The sequence below is a fragment of the Pseudophryne corroboree genome, chromosome 2 (assembly GCF_028390025.1).
Source record: "Pseudophryne corroboree isolate aPseCor3 chromosome 2, aPseCor3.hap2, whole genome shotgun sequence".
Lineage (NCBI taxonomy): Eukaryota > Metazoa > Chordata > Amphibia > Anura > Myobatrachidae > Pseudophryne > Pseudophryne corroboree.
Window position 1 is genome coordinate 1,015,289,194 of NC_086445.1, and position 24,198 is coordinate 1,015,313,391.

The following is a 24,198-nucleotide window of genomic DNA, read 5'->3' on the forward strand; positions in this document are numbered from 1 at the left end:
GCAGGGGCTGCTTGCTGCCCTCTCTTACCCCTTCCTCTGCCCCGAGGCAGATATGACTGTCCTTTTGTCCGCTTGTTCTTATAGGACCGAAAGGACTGCGGCTGAAAAGACGGTGTCTTTTTCTGTTGGGAGGGGGTCTGAGGTAAAAAAGTGGATTTTCCGGCAGTTGCCGTGGCCACCAGATCCGATAGACCGACGCCAAATAATTCCTCCCCTTTATACGGCAATACTTCCATATGTCGTTTGGAATCCGCATCACCTGACCACTGTCGCGTCCATAAACTCCTTCTGGCAGATATGGACATCGCAATTACTCTCGATGCCAGAGTGCAAATATCTCTCTGCGCATCTCGCATATAAAGAAAAGCATCCTTTAATTGCTCTATAGTCAATAAAATACTGTCCCTATCCAGGGTATCAATATTTTCAGTCAGGGAATCCGACCAGACCACCCCAGCACTGCACATCCAGGCTGAGGCGATGGCTGGTCGCAGTATAACACCAGTATGTGTGTATATACTCTTTAGGGTAGTTTCCAGCCTCCTATCAGCTGGATCCTTGAGGGCGGCCGTATCAGGAGACGGTAACGCCACTTGTTTTGATAAGCGTGTGAGCGCCTTATCCACCCTAGGGGGTGTTTCCCAGCGCGCCCTAACCTCTGGCGAGAAAGGGTATAATGCTAATAACTTTTTTGAAATTAGCATTTTTCTATCTGGGTTAACCCACGCTTCATCACATACATCATTTAATTCCTCTGATTCAGGAAAAACTACAGGTAGTTTTTTCACCCCCCACATAATACCCCTTTTTGTGGTACTTGCAGTATCAGAGATATGCAAAGCCTCCTTCATTGCCGTGATCATATAACGTGTGGCCCTACTTGAAAATACGTTTGTTTCATCACCGTCGACACTAGATTCAGTGTCTGGGTCTGTGTCGACCGACTGAGGTAAAGGGCGCTTTACAGCCCCTGACGGTGTCTGAGACGCCTGGGCAGGTACTAACTGGTTTGCCGGCCGTCTCATGTCGTCAACTGATTTTTGTAATGTGCTGACATTATCACGTAATTCCATAAACAAAGCCATCCATTCCGGTGTCGACTCCCTGGGGGGTGACATCACCATTATCGGCAATTGCTCTGCCTCCACGCCAACATCGTCCTCATACATGTCGACACACACGTACCGACACACAGCAGACACACAGGGAATGCTCTTATCGAAGACAGGACCCCACTAGCCCTTTGGGGAGACAGAGGGAGAGTTTGCCAGCACACACCCAAGCGCTATAATATATATGGGAACAACCTTATATAAGTGTTGTTCCTTATAGCAGCTTAAATATATCCAATATATCGCCAAAAAATGCCCCCCCCCTCTCTGTTTTACCCTGTTTCTGTAGTGCAGTGCAGGGGAGAGTCCTGGGAGCCTTCCTCACAGCGGAGCTGAGCAGGAAAATGGCGCTGTGTGCTGAGGAGAATAAGCCCCGCCCCCTATTTCGGCGGGCTTTCCTCCCGTAGATTTAGATGACTGGCATGGGTTAAATACATACATATAGCCTTAATGGCTATATGTGATGTATTCTTTTGCCATAAGGTATTAAAATATTGCTGCCCAGGGCGCCCCCAGCAGCGCCCTGCACCCTCCGTGACCGCTTGGTGTGAAGTGTGTGACAACAATGGCGCACAGCTGCAGTGCTGTGCGCTACCTTCATGAAGACTGAAGAGCCTTCTGCCGCCTGTTTCCGGACCTTCAATCTTCAGCATCTGTAAGGGGGGTCGGCGGCGCGGCTCCGGGACGAACCCCAGGGTGAGACCTGTGTTCCGACTCCCTCTGGAGCTAATGGTGTCCAGTAGCCTAAGAATCCAATCCATCCTGCACGCAGGTGAGTTGAAATTCTCTCCCCTAAGTCCCTCGATGCAGTGAGCCTGTTGCCAGCAGGACTCACTGAAAATAAAAAACCTAAAAAACTTTTCTAAGCAGCTCTTTAAGAGAGCCACCTAGATTGCACCCTGCTCGGACGGGCACAAAAACCTAACTGAGGCTTGGAGGAGGGTCATAGGGGGAGGAGCCAGTACACACCACCTAATCCTAAAGCTTTATTTTTGTGCCCTGTCTCCTGCGGAGCCGCTATTCCCCATGGTCCTGACGGAGTCCCCAGCATCCACTTAGGACGTTAGAGAAATATATATATATATATAAAATTATTATTATTATTTTTATTTATTTTCTGTGTGCATGTACATGTGTTTAGGGCAGACTAGATGAGCCAATTGCTGTTTTTTTTATCTGCCGTCAAAATTCTTTTGTTGAACCTTTTGAATCCCACAATCAGAACTGCCATCAAATGGAAGCAAATGGTAGTAAATATGTCCCCAAGTCCTTATCAATTCCGGCTGACGGCAAATACTTAATCACCAACACTTGTAAAATAATTTCGAGATGCGTTTCCCCCAGTGTCGGACTGGAGCATGAAGGGCCCACCAGGAGTATGCAGTGGTAGGGGCCCATGATTAGAGGTGTGGCCAGCCTCCAAAGGGGGTGTGGCCAGCCACCATAGAGGTTTGACTAACCATTAGAGAGTACCTGGTCTGGACTACTTGATAATTTATATAGTAATTAATGGGGTGTAGTACGGTATGCCGGCGCTCGGGCTCCCGGCGACCAGCATACCGGCGCCGGGAGCCCGACCGCCGGCATACCGACAGCATGGTGAGCGCAAAGGAGCCCCTTGCGGGCTCGCCACGCTGCGGGCACGGTGGCGCGCTACGTGCGCCACACTATCTTATTCTCCCTCCAGGGGGGTCGTGGACCCCCACGAGGGAGAATATTTGTCGGTATGCCGGGTGTCGGGATTCCGGCGCCGGTATACTGTGCGCCGGGATCCCGACATTCGGCATACAGAAGACCACCCTAATTAATGCTAGTGCATGCATGATAATGTGCCAGATTAATGACAGCAATGCACTGTAGAGAATACATCATAATCCTGTGCAGTATAAGGTAACATATGTATAATATATAATTCAAGTGCACAGTCTAGAACCTGATCCCTAGAGGAGGAGGGGCCCCCAGGCAGTGGGGCCTACCGGTGGTTTCCCCTGTACCCTTGTGGGCCAGTCCGAGCCTGGTTACCCCCTCCTTTGCACCTGACGCATGGTGCTGTCCTTGCTGAAATAAAATTTGCATATTGAGAAAACATTTACTGAGCTTGAAGGGTTTTTTTTTTTACACTTAAAAATGTTCTCATGCAATAAAATATTCACCTACAAAAACTAATAAAGAAAAACACACAGAAGAAAAAATAAGAATTTACTCACCGGTAATTCTATTTCTCGTAGTCCGTAGTGGATGCTGGGTACTCCGTAAGGACCATGGGGTATAGACGGGCTCCGCAGGAGACTGGGCACTCTTAAAAGAAAGATTAGGTACTATATCTGGTGTGCACTGGCTCCTCCCTCTATGCCCCTCCTCCAGACCTCAGTTAGGGAAACTGTGCCCGGAAGAGCTGACATTACTAGGAAAGGATTTGGAATCCAGGGTAAGACTCATACCAGCCACACCAATCACACCGTACAACTCGTGATAACTATACCCAGTTAACAGTATGAACAATAACTGAGCCTCTCTCAACAGATGGCTCATACAATAACCCTTTAGTTAAGCAATAACTATATACATGTATTGCAGAGAGTCCGCACTTTGGACGGGCTCCCAGCATCCACTACGGACTACGAGAAATAGAATTACCGGTGAGTAAATTCTTATTTTCTCTGGCGTCCTAGTGGATGCTGGGTACTCCGTAAGGACCATGGGGATTATACCAAAGCTCCCAAACGGGCGGGAGAGTGCGGATGACTCTGCAGCACCGAATGAGCAAACTCAAGGTCCTCCTCAGTCAGGGTATCAAACTTGTAGAATTTTGCAAAAGTGTTTGAACCCGACCAAGTAGCAGCTCGGCAAAGTTGTAAAGCCGAGACCCCTCGGGCAGCTGCCCAAGAAGAGCCCACCTTCCTCGTGGAATGGGCTTTTACTGATTTAGGATGCGGCAGTCCAGCCGCAGAATGTGCAAGCTGAATGGTGCTACAGATCCAGCGAGCAATAGTCTGCTTTGAAGCAGGAGCACCCAGCTTGTTGGGTGCATGCAGGATAAAGAGGGAGTCAGTTTTTCTGACTCTAGCCGTCCTGGAAACAGAAAGTTTCAGGGCCCGGACTACGTCCAGCAACTTGGAATCCTCCAAGTCCCTAGTAGCCGCAGGCACCACAATAGGTTGGTTCAAATGAAACGATGATACCACCTTAGGGAGAAATTGGGGACGAGTCCTCCATTCTGCCCTTTCCATATGGAAGATCAGATATGGGCTTTTTCATGACAAAGCCGCCAATTCTGACACACGCCTAGTCCAAGCTAAGGCCAAAAGCATGACCACTTTCCACGTGAGATATTTTAGCTCCACGGTCTTAAGTGGCTCAAACCAGTGGGATTTTAGGAATACAACACACGTTAAGATCCCAAGGTGCCACTGGAGGCACAAAAGGGGCTGAATATGCAGCAAAGAATTCTGGTGGCTTCTACCCTCGCCACCCTGCTCCTTGTGCCGTCCTGGCGGTTTACATGAGCCCCTGCGGTCTGACTGGATCAGAACCGGTTGGTCGCGAAGCAGGAACTCCGCTTGACTTAGGGCGTTGTATATGGCCCTTAGTTCCAGGATATTGATGTGAAGGCAAGTCTGTTGGCTTGACCATAAACCTTGGAATTTTCTTCCCTGTGTAACTGCCCCCCACCCTCGGAGGCTTGCATCCGTGGTCACCAGGACCCAATCCTGAATGCCGAATCTGCGGCCCTCGAGAAGGTGAGCACTCCGCAGCCACCACAGGAGAGACACCCTGGCCCTGGGGGATAGGGGGATTAACCGATGCATCTGAAGATGTGATCCGGACCACTTGTCCAGTAAGTTCCATTGTCCTTGCATGGAACCAGCCGAAAGGGATGGCCTCGTATGATGCCATCATCCTTCCCAGTACTCGAGTGCAGTGATGCACTGACACCTGTTTTGGTTTTCAATGGATTCCTGACCAGTGTCATGAGCTCCTGAGCTCTCTCTATCGGGAGATAAACCCTCTTCTGGTCTGTGTCTAGGATCATGCCTAGGCGAGGCAGATGAGCTGTAGGAACCAACTGCGACTTTGGAATATATAGAATCCAGTCGTGTTGCCGTTTCACTTCCAGAGAAGGTGATACGCTGTCCAGCAACTGCTCTCTTGATCTCGCTTTTATGAGGAGATCATCCAAGTATGTGATAATAGTGACACCTTGCTTCCGCAGGAGCACCATCATATCCGCCATTACCTTGGTGAAGTTGGTAAATGACAATCCAGTACCGCAATTCTGAGGTACGCCTGATGAGGTGGATAAATGGGGACACAAAGGTATGCATCCCTTATGTCCAGATTCATTTCAGGCATGCAATGACCGCTCTTAGCGATTCCATCTTGAACCTGAACCTTTTCAGGTATATGTTCAGGGATTTTAATTCAATATGGGTCTAACCGAACCGTCTGGTTTCGGGATTATAACATGGTCGAATAATAACACCCTCTTGTTGAAGGAGGGGACCCTTGACCACCACCTGTTGAAGATACAATTTACGAATTGCAGTTAACACTGGCTCCCTCTCTTGGGGGGAAGCCCGCCGGATCCTCGGTGAGGGGGCATCTTCTCACAGTCCAGCCTGTATCCCTGCGATACAATTTCTATTGCCCAGGGATCTAACAGGGAGTGAATCCACTTGTGGCTGAACTTACGAAGGCGTGTCCCCACCGGGCCTAGCTCCGCCTGTGGAGCCCCAGCGACATGCAGTGGATTTTTGTAGAGGCCGGGGAGGACTTCTGTTCCTGGGGACTAGCTGTGTTGTACAGCTTCTTTCCTCTGCCCCCGGCTCTGACAAGAAAGGACGCACCTCGGACTTTCTTGTTTCTTTATTCGAAAAGCTGCATTTAATAATGTCGTGCTTTCCTAGGCTGTGCAGGAATATAAGGCAAAATATCAGAATTACCAGCTATAACTGTGGAGACCAGGCCCGAGAACCTTTCACCACACAATCCTCAGCCTTCCATTTGCCCCTTAAGTCGGCATCATCTGTCCAATGTATATTCTACAGGACACGTCAAGCAAAAATCGACATAGCTTTTGTCTCTAGGACCCAGTATACTCATGTCCCTTTGGGCATGCTTTATAATTATATCTTAAAATATTTATATGCATACTAGGGTCTCAATCTCTGCTGATAAGGTACCTGTCCACGCTGCCACAGCGCTATAAACCCATGCCGACACAATCACCGGTCTGGGCAGTATACTAGAATGTGCACGCTATCTGCAGGATCCCTGAGAATAGCTAGTGCAAACAGGACACCCAAGGGGAAGATTCTCAACACATCCTGGCCCTAGTGGGGAAAGGATACAGCCTGAGAATTCTCTTGTGGGAAGCTGCCGTCTCTTGTCTGGAGATTCCCGCTCTTTTTCCTCATGAGAGGAGGGAAATTTACCTCAGCATTCTTCCCCTTAACATGTGTACTCTCGTGTCAGGGACAGATGAGTCATCAGTGATATGCAAATCATCTTTTATTCCAATAATCATATATTGAATATCTTTTAGCCCTCTTGGCTGTAACTTTGCATTATCGTAGTCGACAGTGGAGTTAAACTCCGTGTCGATACTTTGTTATTTTGGATAGTGAACATAGAGAGACTCTGAAGGACTCTGTGACATAGGGACAGGCCAGGGTAGATTTCCTTTCTGTTCCCTAACCTTTTGTGCAATAATTTTACCTCAGCACTTACACATATACAAACAGGTGTCGGCGTTGTTGACGGAGACACCCTCCCACACACTTATCCGCTCTATCGCCACCTTAGAGGAGCCTTTTACCTCAGACATGTCGACACACGCGTACCGACACACCACACACACAGGGGATGCTCTATTTGAAGACAGTTCCCCCACCAGGCCCTTTGGAGAGACAGAGAGAGAGTATGCCAGCACACACCCCAGCGCTATATAACCCAGGGATTACACTACAACTCAGTGTTTACCCAGTAGCTGCTGTATATACACAGTTTTGCGCCTAAATTTATGTGCCCCCCCCCCTCTCTTGTTTACCCTTTGTGTACCAGGATACTGCAGGGGAGAGCCTGGGGAGCTTCCTTCCAGCTGAGCTGTGAAGAGAAAATGGCGCCGGTGTGCTGAGGAAGAAGGCCCGGCCCCCTCAGCGGCGGGTTTCTGTCCTTTTATGTACTTTAATGGCGGGGGTTAATGCACATATACAGTTTATCAGACTGTATTATGTGCTTTTCGCCAAGTAAGGTAATCTAATTGCTGCCCAGGGCGCCCCCCCCCCCCAGCGCCCTGCACCCATCAGTGACCGGAGTGTGTGGTGTGCTAAGGGAGCAATGGCGCACAGCTGCAGTGCTGTGCACTACCTTAATGAAGACCGGAGTCTTCAGCCGCCGATTTTCAACTTCTCTTCGTTCTTCTGGCTCTGCAAGGGGGACGGCGGCGTGGCTCCGGGACCGGACGACCGAGGACTGGGCCTGTGTTCGATCCCTCTGGAGCTAATGGTGTCCAGTAGCCTTAGAAGCCCAAGCTAGCTGCAAGCAGGTAGGTTCGCTTCTCTCCCCTCAGTCCCACGTAGCAGTGAGTCTGTTGCCAGCAGATCTCACTGAAAATAAAAAAACCTAACAAATACTTCTTTTCTAGGAAGCTCAGGAGAGCCCCTAGGGTGCATCCAGCTCTGGCCGGGCACAGATTCTAACTGAGGTCTGGAGGAGGGGCATAGAGGGAGGAGCCAGTGCACACCAGATATAGTACCTAATCTTTCTTTTAAGAGTGCCCAGTCTCCTGCGGAGCCCGTCTATACCCCATGGTCCTTACGGAGTACCCAGCATCCACTAGGACGTCAGAGAAAGGGACTTTTACCAAGCCGCTAGTCAGTTTTAGTCAATAGGGACATTTCCAGAAACAAATACTTTGAACCTGGTTCTGTCCCCGGGAAATTTTTGCAGCTGATAACTTGCTCTGGAGCCCTGAGAATGAATGATGCCAGGTCCTTGTATAGGGAAATGTAGCTGCCCGTAATGTTTCTGCATAATCTGTCACAAGGCATTCCATGCAAGGGGGAGTGCTGTTACTGTGTGCCGCACTGACCAATTACAAGCAGGTGGAGTGCATCCTTTTGTCATATCTCGTGACACTTAACAGAAACAAGGGGTATGGAATGAGTTTGTCTACATGGAGGGTAATTAAATTTATAATTTTTGCCAGCAGATGGCGCCCAACGGAGCTATTCAATTGTAGCTCCGTTTGGGCGCGATCGGCTGACAGCGGGCAGCATTTCGAGTCTTATTCCCTCGGGGGTGGTTAGCTTAAATGCGCAAAAAGTAACCCATTTGAGCGCTCAAATTGGACATATTGCGTTGCACCCAATAGTTTGGTCGGGCGAGTTGTTTTGTGGCCAAAACCTTGCACCCAATTGGATTTGGCCCTAGATGAAAATGGAGCGGCATTGTACTATACACAAATTTGTGCAATGAGGATGCCTTTGTAGTACTTTTGCACTCTGGTGTAACAGCCATCATTTTAGGTACCAACTCTGCAGATTTTTGTTTATCCGGACGCATTTGCCTGAATACGCTACTTTCAGAAGGACAAATAATAAAACAAAGTCAAGTGTAATTTTGAAGGAATATGCATTCACAAATTCAAAAGAAAAAAAAAAATTGTAACTTTATTAGATTCAACATTTGTTGGTCAACAGCATAGTAAAGAAAAAAAAAAAAAACTACCAGTAGAAAATAATTATAACAAATAACATTACAGGACAGGATAAAGATTCTGTCTACATTAGGATGTATCTTTTCTGACAAAAGTAAAAATCGATTTATAAATCAGATGTGCTGATGTACTGTGCTAATAGCAGTATCGGAATATATAGAATCACAAATTACACACTTAAGGCATGTACTCAGTGTTAGAACCATCTATCTGCAACGCTCACAGATCGTGCGTTTACATAAAATAGGGCTCGTAGATTATCAGGATAAATGCTTTAGGCATACTCACAATATTTTAACACTGTCAGAAACTTGAGTGTTGGTTGCTTCATTTTTTTTTATCCATCTAGCATTTAGAAAAACTTCAGCGAGTATTGTTCAAGTTGCAGCGAAACATACTATATAGGAGGGTGTAAAACCGCTTGTCCGTGTGAGTCCCAATGGAGGAGTTCAGTTATTATTATTATGAATGTAAATACTTAAAAATCGAATTAATTAATTGCAGCATAATATCTCTTTTAAACAACTAAACAGGTTGCAGAATAAATACAGTAGACAAAGATAAGCAGCATAACTATATTTGGATAATTAAAACAAAGTATAACTGCAGCAAAACTTTTTACAATTGATACAGTGGATTTAATTATACACGGACCAAAAACATGGGCTCTGTGTAACTAGACATGCCTCTTCTCACTGTACTGTCAGTATGGAGCATAACCAAAATAAACTGAACCTATGTAAATTCACATCATCCTATGAGACACGTCTTCCATGTTGTAATGTATCATAGCAATATGACAAGTAAATAAGGAGGACTTGTAATGCGAATACTCTAGTAATTGGTTTCAAATACTTTCTATTCTATAGCGTTCTTCTTCTGCAATGTTTTATCAAGAATTAAATTCTAAAAAATAAAAAAAAATAAACATTAGGGGCATATTCAATTAGCAACATAAATTTACTGCAATTTATTGACCCGCCCGTGGCTATCCATGTAGTCCCAAAGACGGCACCCATCGTGGATTAATTTGTCAACTGCCTGGGGAAGGCAATAAATAAATAAATCTCCAACAAAATGCCCCATTTTCACGATCGCAAAAACATATAGATCCGGGAACTCATCCAGGATCTTATGTGTTTTTGCCCAAAAATGGAAAAAATAAATACATTTTCAGATGCAAAAAAACAAAAAACAAAGAGGAGGAATAATTAAATACCCATTCCCTGAAAAAGACGAAAAAGTAAAAAATATTTTTGGGGCTAATTAAATATCTCCCTAAATGAGAAAAAGAAAGACAAAAATGTGTTCACTTGTAAATTTATATGGATGAAACAGTTTCTGTGCCTATTTTATTTTACCATCTGATGAAGAAAAACAACAACTTTAAATGTAATATTCAAGCACAATAATAAGAACTGCTAGTACGTTTTAAACACCAGTTTGAGTTTAAAAGGTAAATACTTTTTTTTCCATTTAGAAAACAAGAGCTTAATCGATAGAACTATAAAACTTTTTGTATCAAAAATTTGTAGTTTGAATTAGATTTTCTTTTGTTCCCAACAGTTGCCACCCAGTACTGTAATGGATTAAAATCTATTTAAATGTATTTCTAGCATGTAAATAGATGCATTATTCGTTTGAACCTAACTGGGCTTGAATTCAGATATTAAATTCTTAAATATTTTTGAATACTTTTGTAAAAACTTCTACTATGCTTATTTCTCTGCATACTTGTTATTAAGCTTACCTGTAACTTCCATGCATTTGTATAACCACAGAAAAATGATTATATAGAATCAATACAATCACATTATACCTCAGATTTTGTTGCTGTTGAAGCGTAAGCTCTAAATTAGATCTTTAGTTTTAAAATAAATATTTTTTATAGTGTTCTTTTCAAGAACACTTTGTAAAATCCACAATTATACTTGCAAATGTGCAGATCTTGACATTAGTTTCATATTGATGGGTGCCATGTTTAAAGCAATCTTCCAAATCAAATTCAGTCAAGGTGCTTAATGTTTTTTTTATATTGAATTAACATTTGATTTTGCTTTACATGCCAGAGTATGAATAAAGTTCCAGAGTGCCATTATACAACAATCAATATTAAATAATAAAAAAAAAAACTTGTAAATTTCATTTTTGGCCAAAATATACATTTTTATATCCATTCATTTGACCCCCATAAAATAGGTGTGGAAATCTTTTGAAACTTCAATACGAAAAAATCATGTAAAAGTTTAAAAAAAAAAAAAATTACAAAAATAAAATAATTCAATGGCAAAAACCAGTCTGATGTACAGTGAATGTCGTAACAGGTTGTATGTCCCCTATAAATAGTTTTTGTGCCATAAAGGCATGTGTCTGGCTAGACGGTAAAGTACCCATAACACAATGAGATTTTGATGGCCAATGACGCAGCTAAAGACTTAATATGATGCAAACCAAATAACACATAGGCCCAAAAGGACCAGATTCCAATCAAGATTGTATTGGATTGGATTCCCTAATATGTCGGCCAGTACCAATTTTATATTTGGGATCATTATCTGACCACATTAACAGTGACCCGTCAGACCCGCTCATTTGTTCTAGCACCAAACAGACTGTTCTTGCAGGTTTGGCAGTGTGTGTGTGTGTGTGTGTGTGTGTGTGTATGGACAGATATAAAATTGTGCATTGACTATTAGACATAACACATTAGAAAAATTATTTCTGTGTTCATAGAGTTTCATAGGCAACAGTCATTTGCACTTTGAGCAGAAATTCTCAGGAAAGCTAGAACACAGTAATTTCTAGGGCACAGGTCACATTATCACATTGGTAGCACAACACACTTGCTTTACTCCAACACTATATTCTGCATTATTCCCCAGATAAGGCATGCTCCCATCCATTCAGCTGGATAGAGCTCTTGTAAAAAAAAAAAAAAATTATATATATATATATATATATATATATATATATTCAAAAATGCATGTGCTTTTTTTTGTGTGTGTGTGTGTTTTTTTGGAATGCTCACTTAAAAAAACGTATGTTTAAATTGTAAGGGACCATTACAAATATGTTGCTGCATACCCATAAAATAATATGGTAAAAAGTAAACTATTACCAGCAGATGGCAGCAGTTGTAAGTATACAAAGAGGAAAAAAGGCCAAATCACAAGGTCATTCCATTAGTCTAAGACTGTCTAACTATCAGTATTCTAAATTGGTTTTATACTAAGCCTAAGTTCATAGATGGCACAGCAATCGGCCCAGGATATACTCAAAAGGAAGGCTCTGTTAGGTGGGTTGGTGCTGGGGGGCTACATAGATGTACGCCAGTGAAAAAGAAAATCACATGCTGGCCTCTTCAGCTCTTATGTCAGAATACAACCTCTTTAACTGGAGAGAATCAATATGAACTACAAATTATTTATTGCTAGTAACAAAGATTTGGGAGATTATTGTGTCACGTCAAGGGCGATCCTATATTTTGTACTTTGTCTAAAACAAAACTACTAGATCACTAATAAAAGGTCTGCAAAAACACAAGGACTCTCCATGACCATTTGCTATAGCTAATTTTTGTTGGTTAGAGAAGTACCAACATTGTGAGTCTTGATCTGTTATTAAGTCGTCACTTAAAGGTGTTTTTATATTACTAGCTTTGTTGTCTTTTTGGACTTTGATATCAAGTTGGCCTACTGACCACTTGTAATATTGTCCCATCAGATCTGATAGTAAGTAGGTCAACAGGCACCCTATGTCGACATGACAGAAGGTCGACATCAGTTTTTGCACCTTTTTGAAAAACTCATGTTGACCTTTTGTTTTGTCGACCTAGTCCATGTCAACCTACTGTTAACCAATAGTGGTCGACCTAGAGACTGGATACCAGATCTGCCTTGCAGGGTGTGTTGTGGAGGAGAGAAGGGGGGGGGATAACTACATAGATGGATGCAAGTGACAAAAGAAGATATTAAATACACATAATTTGTTGCTACTATGCATTAAACACAAACTTATGGTAGATATTGATTGGGAGTTTTGATTCATGTTGTTAAGGTGTCACTTTAGGTGTTTTCATATTGCTACCTCCTTTCTCTTCTGAGACTTTGATGACAATTTTGCCTACTAATAACATAATGTCAAACTATAGGTCACTAATGTAATCGGTAGTAATCTATAGTACATAGCGTAATTGTGTATTAGGAATTAGGTGTGCCCATAACATTCAAATTTCTGCGTTGCACAAAACGGAATTCGCAAGTTTCTTAATCGTGGTCGAAATATCCTAGACTTGTTCCGGACATGGGGTATAATGGTGTCTACATACCTGATCTGAAGTACCTAAGGCCAGAGGAAATAAAGCAAAAGTATGTGAAAGGCAGGTAACATTTCCCTTTAAACCATTCGAAGTAACAGGCAGACCACTGTGTAATTAGAGGCGTGAATGGTTAATATATATAACTGCAATTAAACTACTGTAGTAGTGTTTTAGGGCAATTGGATGATGTATTCTAAATGGCATGTGTGGGTGTTTTCAATGAGTGGGCATTGTGTGTGGTGGGCAAGGTATCTAAGGAGTGTTTTGTGTGGTGTGTGGGGTGTTTGAATGGCATAAGAGTATCCCAAGTGTGCTTTTGTGTACATGTAGAATCTATTTGAAGAACATATGAGGGAAAATGTAATAAGACTGACCTGCAGGCATAGGCCACACACCATCCGGTCTGCCCAATGTATTAAAGTAGCAATCGTTTAAAAGGCAAAACCAGCTGGGTTTTGACTTCTAAATGATGAACACTTAAAAAAAAAAATGGGGCAAATTTGCCAGAATTTCACCCCCTGGTATATTTGGTTAAATGTATTATTTATCTATTGCTGGAATTGAGTGTAGGCGAGGAGGCCACACATCCGGCCCTAGAAGTCTTCAGGATGCCATCACGGCTTTAAGCCAATGACAAGTAAATTATAGTGAAGAAAAAGAAAAAGAAAGGATACATATACGCAAATCATACTTTGCGTGCATTGAACTGTAGAATGTATTATTTCCCTCATAACGGTGACGGATTATCTGAAACCATAGGTCAGTGAGGTTCAACTGAAAATACAAAGTCACCTATCAAATAAAAGGCAGTTTTTTTGTGATACAAGACAGTTGACCCGATAATTTGAAGGATTCAATTACAGAGATGGTACAATGCATACACGGTAGGCTTCATACAATTGAGAAAACAAATGTTCAGAATCTAAGAGACTTACTAAGGGCCGGGTTGTCAAAGACAACACTCATCGGAGGCTTTGGCAGATGCACTGTTAGAACGGCAATAACGGCTAAACTAGCCTTGTTTATCATTTATTCCTATTGCCATTCTAAAACGATCGGTCAAAGCAGAGGAAGATCGGCGACTTTAAGAAACTGCTCTTTAGTAAATCTACCCCATCGCTACTACTTATTTCTTTTCTAATCATTCTTTCTAGAGAATGAAAAATATCGTAACATTTAAAAAATAATACTCACTAATTTTGCAAATACTAAGAAAAAAATAATATAGCACAGTAAATCTCTCCTATAGATGAATTAAATAATATGCAATACGTTTTCAATAAATAAAAGTCCAAATGATGCGCCCTGTTGGCTTGTATCATTCTTTGACAGAAATGGGCAAGTTGCCATTTTGGAACATATACAGAATGTTCAATATAGTTTTATTGTTGCTCTAGGTTGTTTTATAAGATATAATATCGGAATAAAGCACTATGCTTTGTGTCAAAATATTGTTTGTAAATGCAGTAACCTGAAAAAAGGGTTGGGTATGGGTGACCGGCACTTGGGATCCCGCCGGTCACCATACAGATGGCGTGATCTCGGGGGGGGGGGTTGGTAAGGCCGGGACGAGCGCAACTAAGACACTTGCGGGCTCGGTGGCAAGCTGTGCTCGCAACAGGTTCTATTCCCACTCTAAGGGTGGGAACAGTCCCTGTTACTTGGCATGCCGACTGTCAGGTTTTTGACGGGGCGGGATGTAGGCATCGGTATTGTGACATAACTGCATCCCATATTATTTATATAATTTATGTATGTCTGTGTTATTACAGCCATGGGCCATATTCCCCTACATACAAACAATAAAATGACAACAAAGATGGTGCACTATAAGTAATTGCTCAGAGATAATGTAGTAGGTAGGTTTAACCAACAAATGAATGAATGCATCAATTTTCAGGCATCTCATCTCAAAACTGCAGCCACCTACAGACTTGTAAATGTAATGTAATAGCCTGCGAGAAGCAGGAGTATGGCTCGATTTTTAAAGCGCCAATCATTTACATATTTTTGCCGTGTAAATTATTTCCACTTTAAAAATCCAGCCAGCCTCGCACAAAATCCCACACTTCCGGTTTCTCTCTGGCTATTGCATTTAACCCAAAGTATTAAATACACTAGAATAAAAAATAATTATTTCAAACTCTCCTTATGCAATTATATAAAAAAAAAAAAAAAAGACAGAAAAATGTCTTTTCAAGCAATTCTATCACCTATTAAGTCCAGACACCTACTGTACATTATCAATAACGCGAGTTTTATTCATTTAACTAGTACTTAGTAAAATCTAAGATACATAAACTTGTGCTTTATGCATTTAGTTTTGAGTATTCAATTTACAGAGAAAATGGAATTCCAGTTTTGACAATTCTTTAATAAAAAGCAGCAGCACTGGTCTGATGAAGATCCGGGAATCTAATAGTCTAAATTATTCTGCTAACAAAAATGTAGCCAGAAGTCTCAATGCACTGAAAATGTTGTTAATCTGTAAACTGAATCAGAAATAAACGGAATAAGAAATAGGGTATTTCCGATAGATCCAGACTAAATGAAAAAAAAGAAAAAATAGAAAACAAAAAATATAAAATTAAAATGTACAAAAACCCCCCCAAAAAAACATGCTATATCTTAATGCACAGGGATTGTCGGAGATGTCTGTCTGTTTAAGTAATAAAACTTACAGTAAAACTAGGAAACTTGTATTTATCACAAATGCAGAGAACTTGAATAAAGTGGAACCACGTCAATGCAGTGGTCAGTTACAATGATGTTTGGTTCAGCTATATTCCGCTATTTTATTTTTTGTTATTTGAATTTGTAAAAATCAACGCTTATCTACTTAGCTAGCGCAGTATCAATCCACCCTGTGCCTGGACAACAACAAAAATTTACCAAGTTTGTGTCATATTAAGTTGAGGTTCTTATATTGATTATTGCTAAAAGAAGATACCTAAAAATACAAAATCACATTATTATTTACTGTAAGCAGTTAGTCAATCTATTTAGTCCCACTAAAAATGACAGGAGGATGAGAAGTTTCCAATAACGTCAAACTGAAATCTTTTCCACCAACAAAAGAGGAAGGAACTTCAAACTTTCTGTGTGACTGGGATGGTCAAGAATCACATGCATATGAAACAGGTCAAAAGAGTCCAGTGTGGATTAAGGGTTTAATTAATGAACAAAATTCAGACCATCTTACTGCACACCGTTTATAGTCATCTAGCAATAACACCAATAGAAAGGGCAAATTCTTCGGGCGTTTTCTACTGTTGACTTCTTGAAAGGAATTATCGGCACAGTAAAGAAAGAGACTTTAATCCAGCACCAGAGATTCAGTTGTGTGTCTGCTCGTGACTCCACAGACTGAATGCAGTTTTAAAGGTCCTGTGACACAGTTTACACATGAACTGTCGTTTAAAGGTGATGGCTGAGAGAGGTGGGGCATGGTAGAAGAGTGTGTCCGATTCTTGAGGAGCAAACACTTTTTCTGTAGCATTTGATTTCTCTGGAAAAATGGTGCCTCGTTCTGGTTCTATGGGCTCTATTTTAGGTGGGAGAGGCGGTGGCTGTGGCAGCGGGGTTGGTGGAGGGGATGGGGAGCTCATGGGAGCGCAAGCTTCTGTTTCTTTGAAAGAATCTTCTCCTGGGCCCATGTGGGATTGAAAGTGACTCCAAAGGCGAAAGTTTGTCCTGAAGGCTTTGTTGCATACATGACAAATGAAAGGTTTGACGGAGCACAGTAGTTCTTGATGGCGCTCTAGTTGCTTGAAAACTGTAAACATTTTCCCACATTTTTCACAAGACCACATGCCGCGCTCCGAGCCAGACAGGTCTTCTTTATGGTCATAGTGAGCTTCAGAGCTATCGTCCATGTCATCTACAGGTTCTTCCTTGATCTTCATGCTGAATGGTTTTGAAATGCTAAGATCTTCAGGGAGGCAGTTTGAATCCTCTGAATCAAAGTTCATATGTTCTGAAGAATCACTGTATTCGCCGTCGTCTATATTGTTATTCCCCTTACTGGATTCAGACAGAGAGTGGAGCCTTGGTGGATTGCTAATCTCGCCATTGTGATCGAGCAAAGGCAATGAGAAATTTTCTGTTGGAGTCATTGTGTTTTGGTTGTGGACTTCCACCTGATGACGCCAAATACTAAAAGAAGATTTAAATGTTCTCATGCACTCAAGACATGTGAGCTTCTTGTACTCACACTTTGGTTCATGTTCGTTTTTGAGTTCTGGAGTAGAAAATCGAAGACTACAATACGGACATAATGTTGCATTTCTACACATCCGCTCGTGGTTTCCCTGTTCAACAAATGAAGATAACTTGGCATTGCAGAGACGGCAGTGAAAAACCTCCTTGCTTTCCACTGGGCTCTTTGGAGGTGAAGGTACTTTAGGTCTAATGTTTTTGCTGCTGTATCCGGATTTTTCCCCTGGATGCATTTTGCAGTGCTGCTTTAACTGAGACAGGAAACGGTAAGCTTTCCCACAATGGTTGCATGTAAAAGCAGTTTTGGTTCTTGACCGTGACCTCTTCAGTGCTTGTGCTTGACTACTTGCCATTCCTGGAAAGCCTGCTTTGCCTCGTCGTAACTTAAACATAAGCGCTTTTTTAATTTCCCGTTCTCTGACAATGTCAATTAATTTCCTTTGGAATTTTTCATCCAAAACGGCTTGTGCACTGGAAGCGGGCGACGGGTTCTTCACTATCCCATGTTGCGTCTGACAGTGAGTCCACACTTTAAAATTTGTGTGAAATCTTTTGTAGCAAATGTCACAAGAATATGGTTTCTCAGGATTGTGGTACATGTTCATATGACGATGAAGACCAGCAGTTGATCTAAATATTTTAAGGCAGTGTTTACATTTAAACTTTTTGCTTTGCAGGATTTCAGGTATTGCAACACCCATCTCCTTGCTGTCATCGGAATCTGAGAAGTCACCGAAGGCAGTAGTGTCTTCCCTAAAGTTATACTCTGATTCCGGAGAGCTGCTTGATTTCATCTTTACTCGTCTAGGCAGCATTCTTCTATCAGCTTGAAATCTTCTTTTAGCTGGAAGTCGATTTAAAGGAGTCTCATGTTCAGGATGAAGAGGACGAGGTCTGCTCCTTGTTTGAGAAGCATCTCCAACAGTAATCTGAAAAATTTCTGATGGTTGTTCTGAAGCGGGACTGCTGGGCTCAGCCTTTATGCGAATACCCATTTCTGTAGCGGTTGACTGCGATGATGTAAACGGTCTCATGAGATCAACCGTTTTTTCTTGTCCCTCATCTCTAATGCTAGCTTTATCTACTGCTCCTTTTAATGTGTGCCTGTGAGACATGCTACAAGAAGCATCTCTTTTTGAGTTGTCTTTTAGGGCTGATGTTACTTGAAGAGACTGCAAGTCAACAGTTTGAGAGTAAGCAGGAACCTGGCTATCCATAGAGAGTGATCTTCGAAGAAGACTTTTGACAAGCGGTCCACTTCGGTCAATTCGTTGGCTTGAAGATCCAGCAGAAGAATCTACCAGTGCAAGCTGAGAGTAATACATCAGGTTTCTTTCTTCTTCCTTGCTCTGTGGACTCTCTCTTTTTATGTCCGGTGTTGAAAATGAGGATTCAGATGAGCATAGTAATGAGGGCACCATTTTTTTCTTATAGATCTCCAAAGCATGCCCTCTTGACAAAGACCTGCTAGAGGAAGGGTGATCATCATCATCGTCACCATCATCATCATCATCAAGACCTTCATATGTCTTCTGATGCAATAAAGTGTTTCTTTTCAACCAACCACTTATGCTTCGCTCTCCTGAAGAGTTAGAAGATCCATGCCACTTTCTTTCAGAAGCTAAGAAACTGGAAAGTGAATCAGATCGCATATGATGTTTAGCAGAATTCGCCTTCCCCATAGAAGAGGAGGGTTTAGAAGCCTGGCTTTTGTCTTGTAAATTACTAACGTCCCTGCTTTGTGCTTCATTTCTGCTCTGACAGACTATAACACTTCTTTGCTGAGACCCACTGTCATCTTCTTCTTGCAGAGCAGACTTTTTGCTTGGACATGAAGAAAATGGTGCTTGAGGAGTTTTGGAAAGTATATTTGTAAGAAAACTGATACCTAGACTATAGCCTAGTTCCTGCACAGCAGCAAGACTTCCTTTCTCGGCGAACAGAGATGAGGAATATATATAGTTCAAGACGTTGTCAAACGCATCTGCTTCGCAAAAGTCCAGCTGAAAGACCGTCTGAGACTCATTGTTTTTATCCATGAACAAGCTGTGGAAATATTCACTGCTTGCAGCCAACACATTTTTGTGTGCTCTAAATTTCTGGTCCCCAACTATCAGAAGAACATCGCAAAGTTGACCTTTCAGACGTTCCTCATTTAAAGAGCTCAACATAGAGATTGCATGGGCTGGATTTATGTAATGTAGAAGTCCATCCATTGTTATGATTGATCTAAAAAGAAAAAAAAAAGGGAAGAGAAAAAACAAAAATACATGTATGTATTGTCATCAACAACATTCAATTTTGATCAATTTCAAATACTGTACTATGTGCCATAGTGTAGCTAGGTGTTGTATTTGGGTATTCTTGCTACCTTCACACAACTGGGCTCCATTTCTAACTTTGCATTTAGGTGACAACTTGCCCTAAACCAAGGCCACACTTTGCATGATGATAAAGAGAAGCACCTAAAATTCACAAGCAAACAATTCCCACAACTTTCACCCTTTGTAAAAACCTATGAAAAGAGTGGTGACCACATGCCTCAATAACTTATAAGGTTATTCCTCTTCTATTGTTTCCTCCCCAGGTCATACCCTATATATTTATAATCCTCCAAATTATATCTGCCTCCCCACCCCCCAAATATATCACCCAGGATTGACTCTTCGCATGCTCATAACCCCAATGACTTTATTACCACCCAGATTAAGGTTGACCCACTCAATTTATTTAGTTATGTTTACTTATATATATTTACATATTCTGGAGCACTGTACAATTTGCCTCTTCCCAAAACCATAACAAACTAAAATCACAGCTAATCCTGGACCTAAATAAGTTGTCCAAAAGATAATGACTGCCCTTGCCCAAGTGATCCCCCCCCCCCCCGCCCCCCCCCCAAGCATCCATTTACCTGTCATTTACCTTTAGATTGTAAGCTCTCACGAGCAGGGCTCTCTTCCCTCATGTTATTATCCTTTTCTTACTTTAATAATCTTTAGCTGCCCAAATCCTGCAGTTCTCGGCCACCTTGATACTTATCTCTATGTCGTCTACTGATGTAGTTATGCTTAGTTACCCTGTACTTGTCCTATATTGTCTTCAACTGTAAGTCACTGTTTTCCTGTTTTGATTATGTACTCTGTAATTGGGCGCTGCGGAACCCTTGTGGCACCATATAAAGGATAATAATAATGAGGTACCGCCCTGGCAACAAAATCTCAGATGGTTACCTAAATTCTTTGCAAAACAGTCTCATCAGATGAGACTTTGATCAGGTCGGGCTTCATAGAAGGGGTCACCCCCCAGAGGCCAGATAGAGATAAAAAAGCAAGACTGTCCTGTTGCACTCATAAGGGTTGGGGGCCATGCATAGGCACAAGACAATTCCTTGTACTGTCTAACTTGCCCAAGAGAGAGAAAAGGTCATTGTCAGGTAGTTCAGTGCCAATTATGCCCCTAAATGCAACGTTAGAAAAAAAAAGTAAATGAAGCGAGATAATCCGAGACTCTGTGGAATACCGCATGTAAGAAACAATCAAAAATAAATATCTATCTTGCAACCAGAAGTACGCGCAGCTGCAGGCGGCGTTGGGCTCTAAAGGAAGCTTGCAGCTAATTGAATCTGATGTTACATGGAGATTACTGATAATACAGCAGTTTAGTTGTGATAAAGAGTTACATGCCATGGAGCTAAAAGTTCAATAACTGTAATATTGTACGTGGAGGCATCCGCTCGTACAATAATACCGAGTGCAAGTAAATTTAAAAATGAAGCCCCCAAATATTCATTTGTCAATTTTACTTTATACTGCTCAAAGTGTTCCAATGTATACTTGCATCACTGTCTGCACAATAGCCCCCACGCAAGTTGTAACCTTCAGGGCTGACAGACAGGGAATATCTGAGCAAGAGCATTCCCTACACCGGGGAAAGTCCTCAACGACGCCACAAGTATTCAGTGGGAAATTTTTGGCTTCAACAAGGCACTGTACATAACGTTGATTTTGGAACACAGGGCTCACAAATTGATGAAGCGGCATCAGTTTCTAAACAGCACCTCATCACAAAGCCCAAGCACCAATAACGTAGATGTAATGACAGTGATTGAACACTAATTAAACGGGTTGGGGCTGGGAGACTGGTTTTTGGGATCCCAGCGGTCAGCATCCGGACGCCGAGATCCCGGCCACGTCACAACACTCTATAGGTGTTATGAGAATAGACCCTGACGGTCGGGATTGCGTGTCGACATTGTTAGGGGTCGGGATTTCGGCATCGGTAACCTGACTGATGGAATCCCAACTGCCAGCAATGTAACCACATCCCAATTAAACAACAGTTTTATTACAAAGAGGTTTTCATAATTTAATCAACCTCCTTCTAATATAAACCACATCTAGCAAAGGGGGTCATTCCGAGTTAATCGCTCGCTAGCAACATTTTGCTGTGCTGCGATCAGATAGTATTAATCGATGGCCATCCCTGCTGGGGAACCAGCAGGCCAAACCCAACCAAGGTTTGAAAGCAATGCTGGGGAGGGGGACGGAGGTAAAACCATCGCTGACATGCGATGGCGCTGCGGATCCCATGTGGCGCCATATAAATAAAGGATTGTAATGACAAAATCATCGACCATTGGGGGTAAACTATCAATGATCGATGGCCATCCCTATGCCTGCCAATCGGGTAGACGTAAGAAACCTTCTAAAAAGTAAAAGTGGAGATGTTCATAGCAGCCAATTAGCTTCTACCTATCATTCACAGAGTACAGTCTATAAAATAACTAATATCTAATTGGTTGCCATAGGCAATATCTCTACCTATCCTTTATAGGAGGTTTGACACATTTCTCCCAAGAGTCTGCAAGTAGGACCCCCAGACATGTTATGAAGTAGACTTGTAACTCCGTTAATACCCAGCAAATTAAACCCCTATGGAAGTCCCTAAAATCTTATGTTAGAAGCAATGACACGGTGATTAAAAAAAAGGAAAAAAAAAAAGAAACGTGGGTTACTGATGGCAGCCAACAACTTTCTGAGCAGCCGCCATTTTCTTGGAGACCGACGCAATGGGAAAAGCGCGGGCAAACTCCCCAGCAGTGGAGTCAGTTTGAGGGCGGGGCGTTCGCCAATCGGGGAGCTGAGCGCGCGTCAGCTGACCCAGTGCCGGCCGGAAGCACGGCGCCATGTGCCGCCATCTTGGAAAGGGGAGAGACGCTGCCTGAGCGGCGCCTGCGCGCTAACGGCCTCCTGTCCAGATAGAGAGAGGAGTGGTGGTGGAAGATGGGGGGAGAGGAGGCAGACGGCCGATACGGGAGGAGGCAGGGCGGGAGGAGCCGAGAGCGCTCGGGGGGAGAAGAAGTGGGGGATACGGAGAGGCCACCTCACAGTTACGTCAGGCAGGAGAAAGGGCTGGCAGCGGCGTTCGGGTTACCCACCGTCAGTCCGCGGATACCGGGGTGCAGCTCGTCCGCTCCGGAGTCCCCCAGTCATCGGCGTGCGCCTGCCGCCGTCGTGATTCCATCCATCTTGAATTTGACGTCATCCCACACCAGGGATGAGGTCATCGCACGGAGCGCTCGTCACGTGCGCGACCCTCCGATTGGCTGCCGCTCCCGGGGGCGGGGCCTGGATGGGGACTGTGTCGGGGGGGTGGTGGTGGTGAGGTGATTGCTGTTGTCACCAGGCTTCCCAGATATGCACGGGGGGGGAGGCATTACATCATGCCTGTGTGTGTTCTATATACACACACATCTATATGTGTGTATGATGTGCTAAAATGTATATATTATTCTACATGGGACAGGAACACTTGGTATTTATAAAGTCACCCAAGTGATTTGCAAGCATAATAATAAAGAAATTGGGTCGGCTAAGGTAGCAGCGAGGTGGGCACTGCTCCGAAGAGCTGAGAATCTAGTGTGATCACTAATTCCCTTCTGTCCCCTTAGCATTACTGCTAATAATAATGTACCCAATGCAACTGCTCCCCTATTTGAGCTACATGTTAATATAAGCATAGACCGGTTACTCTGCGATTCGGGTTACGATACTGACGCAACGTTCTCAGTCTGCAGCTAATTTTGAGACGTCATGTTGTGCCGCTGGCTGGGCCCGCCCGGGCCTGGTCTTTGCACCGAGAGGGCGTTGATGAGCTGAAGTGGGAAGCTGTGATGTTTGGTTCTGAGAGACTTAGGCAGTTTCATGTATTTCCCGCATTGGGGCACGCAGGAGCTCCTGTTATTATTTTGGATGACATGTTTCCCCGGGATTGTGTCTGTACGCTCAGAAGTGTGTGGTTTTGCGAGATTATTTATTAAGTTTCTTATATAGCGCAGCAAATTCCATTGCGCTTTACAGCGAGACACGATTAGAAGACAAAACTGGGTAAAAATAAACAGTCATAGTGGTAGGAGGGCCCTGCTCGCAAGCTTACAATCTATGGGACAGGCCTTGTATAGAAACATAGAATTTGACGGCAGATAAGAACCACTTGGCATATCTAGTCTGCTCCTTTTTTCACCATATTTTTATCTCAAACCTTATTTGATCCTTATTTCTGTGTAAGCATATCCTTATGTCTATCCCATGCATGTTTAAATTGCTCTACTGTCTTAGCCTCTACCACCTCTGATGAGAGGCTATTCCACTTATCCACTACCCTTTCTGTGAAGTAATTTTTCCTGAAATTTCCCCTGAACCTCCCCCCTCCAGTCTCAGTGCATGTCCTTGTGTCCTATTGCTTTTCTCCAGTTGGAGAATGTTTCCCTCCTGGACTTTGTTAAAGCCCTTGATATATTTGGAAGTTTCTATCATGTCCCCCCTTTC

At 43.0% G+C, this 24,198-nt stretch overlaps 1 protein-coding gene across 1 annotated transcript; it reads right to left on the bottom strand.

Annotated features, from left to right (window-relative positions):
* Positions 1–8,730: 8,730 nt before the first annotated feature.
* Positions 8,731–22,966, bottom strand: ZBTB21 (zinc finger and BTB domain containing 21). The gene is made up of 2 exons (XM_063956686.1): positions 22,809–22,966; positions 8,731–19,597 (listed from the first exon to the last, which is right to left on the bottom strand). The coding sequence occupies exon 2, from the start codon at positions 19,582–19,584 to the stop codon at positions 16,486–16,488; it is 3,099 nt and encodes a 1,032-aa protein (XP_063812756.1). The 5' UTR covers positions 19,585–19,597; positions 22,809–22,966; the 3' UTR covers positions 8,731–16,485.
* Positions 22,967–24,198: the final 1,232 nt, after the last annotated feature.

What these genes read in the sequence shown, in the direction of transcription:
- ZBTB21 (XM_063956686.1), bottom strand. Translation starts at nt 19,584, where the DNA reads ATGGATGGACTTCTACATTACATAAATCCAGCCCATGCAATCTCTATG.